Source organism: Ziziphus jujuba, chromosome 9, assembly GCF_031755915.1.
Source record: "Ziziphus jujuba cultivar Dongzao chromosome 9, ASM3175591v1".
In the NCBI taxonomy this organism is placed as follows: Eukaryota; Viridiplantae; Streptophyta; class Magnoliopsida; order Rosales; family Rhamnaceae; genus Ziziphus; species Ziziphus jujuba.
Genome location: NC_083387.1, coordinates 14,389,255 through 14,392,840, shown reverse-complemented (window position 1 = coordinate 14,392,840; position 3,586 = coordinate 14,389,255). Strand labels below are relative to the sequence as shown.

Below are 3,586 nucleotides of genomic sequence, written 5' to 3'. Positions count from 1 at the left end.
TATATATATATATATATATACATATATTTTAAGGTAATGCCGTTGGACTATCGGCGTTGGTTGTTTAGCATCACTAAAATTTTAATGAATCGTGTACTTTGAAAGTCTATAATTTACAATTGTTAATAACATCAAGAAATCTACTTTTTCATAGAAAATTACTATTTTTTTAAAACTCAATATTGCAGTGAAACTTGAAAAATATACTAAAGTAACTTTGAGAGTTATTCCCCCAAAACAAGAACAAAATTCAAATTAACTTGCCAATTAATATACATCAAGTGAAGAGTTGCACTGCTGCAATTGCGGAAAATAAATAAATAAAGGTTTTATTTTATTATTATTATATTTTTTTATGTTTTGTTTTGTTTTTCTTTCTTTATCTAATAAATAACGGGTTGTTGAGGGGTGCTATTCAGCAAGCAATATGCAATAAAAACGCGCTTGTTGATATGGAGAGTTTGATCAAATACAGGCTGATGGTAATGTACCCCGTACTATTTTTTTTTTTTTTAAAACAAATACTTAATTTACAAACTACTCAAAATTTTTCCTTAGTTTTTTATTCGAACCCATGTTCTTATCAACATAGTTAAAAATGCTCAACCACTAAAACTATCCGCTTCATCTACCCCATAGAAATATTGGATTTCAATTTCTTCTATGATTTATAAAATCAAAAAATTTATAAAGTTTGTGTACAATAAATTCATAACATTTTCAGCCAAATAAATGTTAACAAAAACTAAGAGTAGGGAGTGTTATAAGTTTTAGTTTGTTTTTTTTATTGAAAAACAAATAAAAAATAAAAAAATAAAAAATTGATGATAAAACACTTTAACCAAAAGAAAGCGTCTCATTGCAATATTTCCATTGATAAAGTTCAAAATTCGAATTTTAACTTTCGAAAAAAAAAAAAATCAAATTTTGTTATTCATCTTAAATTCATATTGGAAAATTTTAGTAACACCCTTCTGTTTTATTAGTTTTATTAAAATATTTCTGTAGTTTAAATTATAAAATCCCATTTACATTTTATTTTTGATGCAATGTCAATATATTTAATTAATCGTATTTACATTTAAAAAAAAAAGAAAGTTTTAAAATAAGGTTAAAAAAATGTAATGATAAAGATAAAATATGCAAAAGATATTCCTTTAATTTTTTTAAAATATGAAAAATGTATATAAAACTAACAAAACAAAAGATTTCCTTCAATTTTTCCATTCAAATTGATTTAAAAAATAGAATTCGGATAAGAAGCTTCGGTTCCGCGACGAAAAGCCGATTTCCGCTGCTCTATTGCCAGGTTTTCCTTATGATCGGCCTTGTGTCTATGAAACTGTCACGCGTTTCATTATAATTTTTTTGGTAAATAAACTGCACGCGTTTTGGACACGGCGTTACCTAATTTTGCCCTTTCTGTTAACAATCCCAAACTAACAAAAAATAATAATAATAATAATAAATACTAACAATGCATCTGAACCCTTCATGGTGCCATGTCACTTATCCAACAGATCTATGACGTGTCAAAATCAGAACAAATAGGACGCCGCTATTTACTGCAATTGTGGTTTATATAATATTATATACAATGTTATTATATTATTAAAGAGAAAGTTTCTTGCTTCTGCTTTTAAACAATTAAATAAAAAAGACCTCCCTCGGTTACAAGTATTCCCAAATCCCAATTATAATTTTTTTTTTTTTTTGTTTTATAAAAAATATATAGTTGCACAATTTTTATAAATAATACAGCCTTGCCGGCTTCCTCATTTTCTCTCTCTTTAAGAAGAAACACAATAAAACAGAGAAAGAAAATCAAAGGGAAAGGAAATTCCGGAGTAGAACCAAAACACAGAAAACAAACAAGAGCAAGAACAGCCAGAACAAGAATGAGTTATTACAACCAGCAGCAACCTCCTGTTGGTGTTCCTCCTCCACAAGGTTTGAATTTATTTGGGTTTTTTATTTTTTTATTTTTTTATTTTTTGATCTTGAATATTTTTGTTAGATCTATATATTGCATTGGAGTTTTTCTTCATTATAGATCTTGATTTTGATTAGAATGTTTTATTTGTTTGTGAATAAATGAAATTAGGTTATCCACCGGAAGGATATGCCAAAGACGCTTATCCACCACCGGGATATCCTCCACAGGGATATCCTCAGGGTTATCCTCCTCAAGGATATCCTCCACAAGGATATCCTCCGCCGTACGCTCCTCAGTACGCTCAGCCTCCTCCTCCTCAACAGCAAAGCGGTAGCAGTGGTTTCATGGAAGGCTGGTATGGTCTTCTTCTTCTTCATTTCTCTCTTTTTTCATCCATTCCATTGCATGTCTCAGATCTGGTTTTTTATTTTTTATTTTTTATTTTTTTTTTGGGACACCGAGTCTAGAACGAGTCAACTGAATTTCGGCGCACGATAGCCATTCCATGCTGTTTTTAATTTTTATAATTTTATTTTTTTTTCAAGAAAATAGCAATCTGCGCATTTTCGTTGGTGCAGAACACGTTGCCCAAGAAAGATGGGGTTTCACACGGATGTTGTAGTTAGGGATTTAAAGTTACCAAATCACCCTTAGGTTAGAAGCCTAGTCGTTTTATGTCGTATTATTATTTTATTTTACTTTTTAAGGTGGTACCTCATAATTCTGCTGCGGTGCAGTGTACTTGTCAAAGACTTTTTTTTTTTTTTTAAATATGAATATCATAAAATTGTTATTGGTATTATCAAGACAGTGTATACAGCTTATTATTTTTCCCTGGAAATATAAAAAACTGTCCTGACAGTATCGTTTATTTTATTCCCTAGTTCGATACAAACTAATTTGGATTTTTTTGGACTTTTGCAAATGGTGAAGTTTGGCTGCTCTCTGCTGTTGCTGTCTTCTGGATGCCTGCTTCTGATCATGAAAATTCAACACTCCATCATTAATCCAAGATTGAAGTCTGGTCGTCAGATGGGGCGGCGTACAAAATCTTAAAATTTGCCATTAGTTTTACATTCTGTGTCTGGTTCTATTTCTGTTTTCTTTCATTGTACTTTTTTTTATGTTTAATTCGATGATCAATATTGTATGAAACTTTGGCATTGAAGGGTACATTTCATTTTCCTTGAAATTTCTCATATGGGTTTCATTTACAATTTATGAGAATATGAATCAAAGTCAAAAACACATTTCGGGTGTTATTTTACTTGAATTATTTTATTTTATTTTTATTTTTTTAAAGAAAAGAAAAAGAAGTTTCTAGGCGATTCTGATTTATTTTGTGCGGGTACATTTGGGACAGCAATGCTTTTGGAAATTTTTGTCAGTGCAATAAATTTTTGCAGGATATCAAATCTCAATTATTATTTCTATACCAATACGTTTTCCTTCCATAGAAAAACAAATAAATAAATAAATAAATAAAGTTTTTCGAATATTCCCACCAACCTCAAGGCACCATCATTTCAAACCTGTAATTCCTCCAACTAATATGTACGATTCCAAAAGACAACCAATATCCAACCCATCATCGATCAGTCACCAAATCAAAATGACAATCAGTGCACGTAATGAGTCATTACGTCAAGT

At 30.0% G+C, this 3,586-nt stretch overlaps 1 protein-coding gene across 1 annotated transcript; it reads left to right on the top strand.

Annotated features, from left to right (window-relative positions):
• The first annotated feature begins 1,656 nt into the window (after window positions 1-1,656).
• LOC125424034 (cysteine-rich and transmembrane domain-containing protein WIH2) lies at window positions 1,657-3,198 on the top strand. The gene is made up of 3 exons (XM_048480210.2): window positions 1,657-1,950; window positions 2,105-2,291; window positions 2,870-3,198. Exons 1-3 carry the CDS (start codon window positions 1,899-1,901, stop codon window positions 2,913-2,915), a joined length of 285 nt encoding a protein of 94 aa, XP_048336167.1. The 5' UTR covers window positions 1,657-1,898; the 3' UTR covers window positions 2,916-3,198.
• The last annotated feature ends 388 nt before the right edge of the window (window positions 3,199-3,586 follow it).

Coding starts and splice junctions, on each gene's coding strand:
- LOC125424034 (XM_048480210.2), top strand. CDS start 1,899: ATGAGTTATTACAACCAGCAGCAACCTCCTGTTGGTGTTCCTCCTCCA. Junction 1,951..2,104: donor TGGTGTTCCTCCTCCACAAG/GTTTGAATTTAT, acceptor AAATGAAATTAG/GTTATCCACCGGAAGGATAT. Junction 2,292..2,869: donor AGTGGTTTCATGGAAGGCTG/GTATGGTCTTCT, acceptor CAAATGGTGAAG/TTTGGCTGCTCTCTGCTGTT.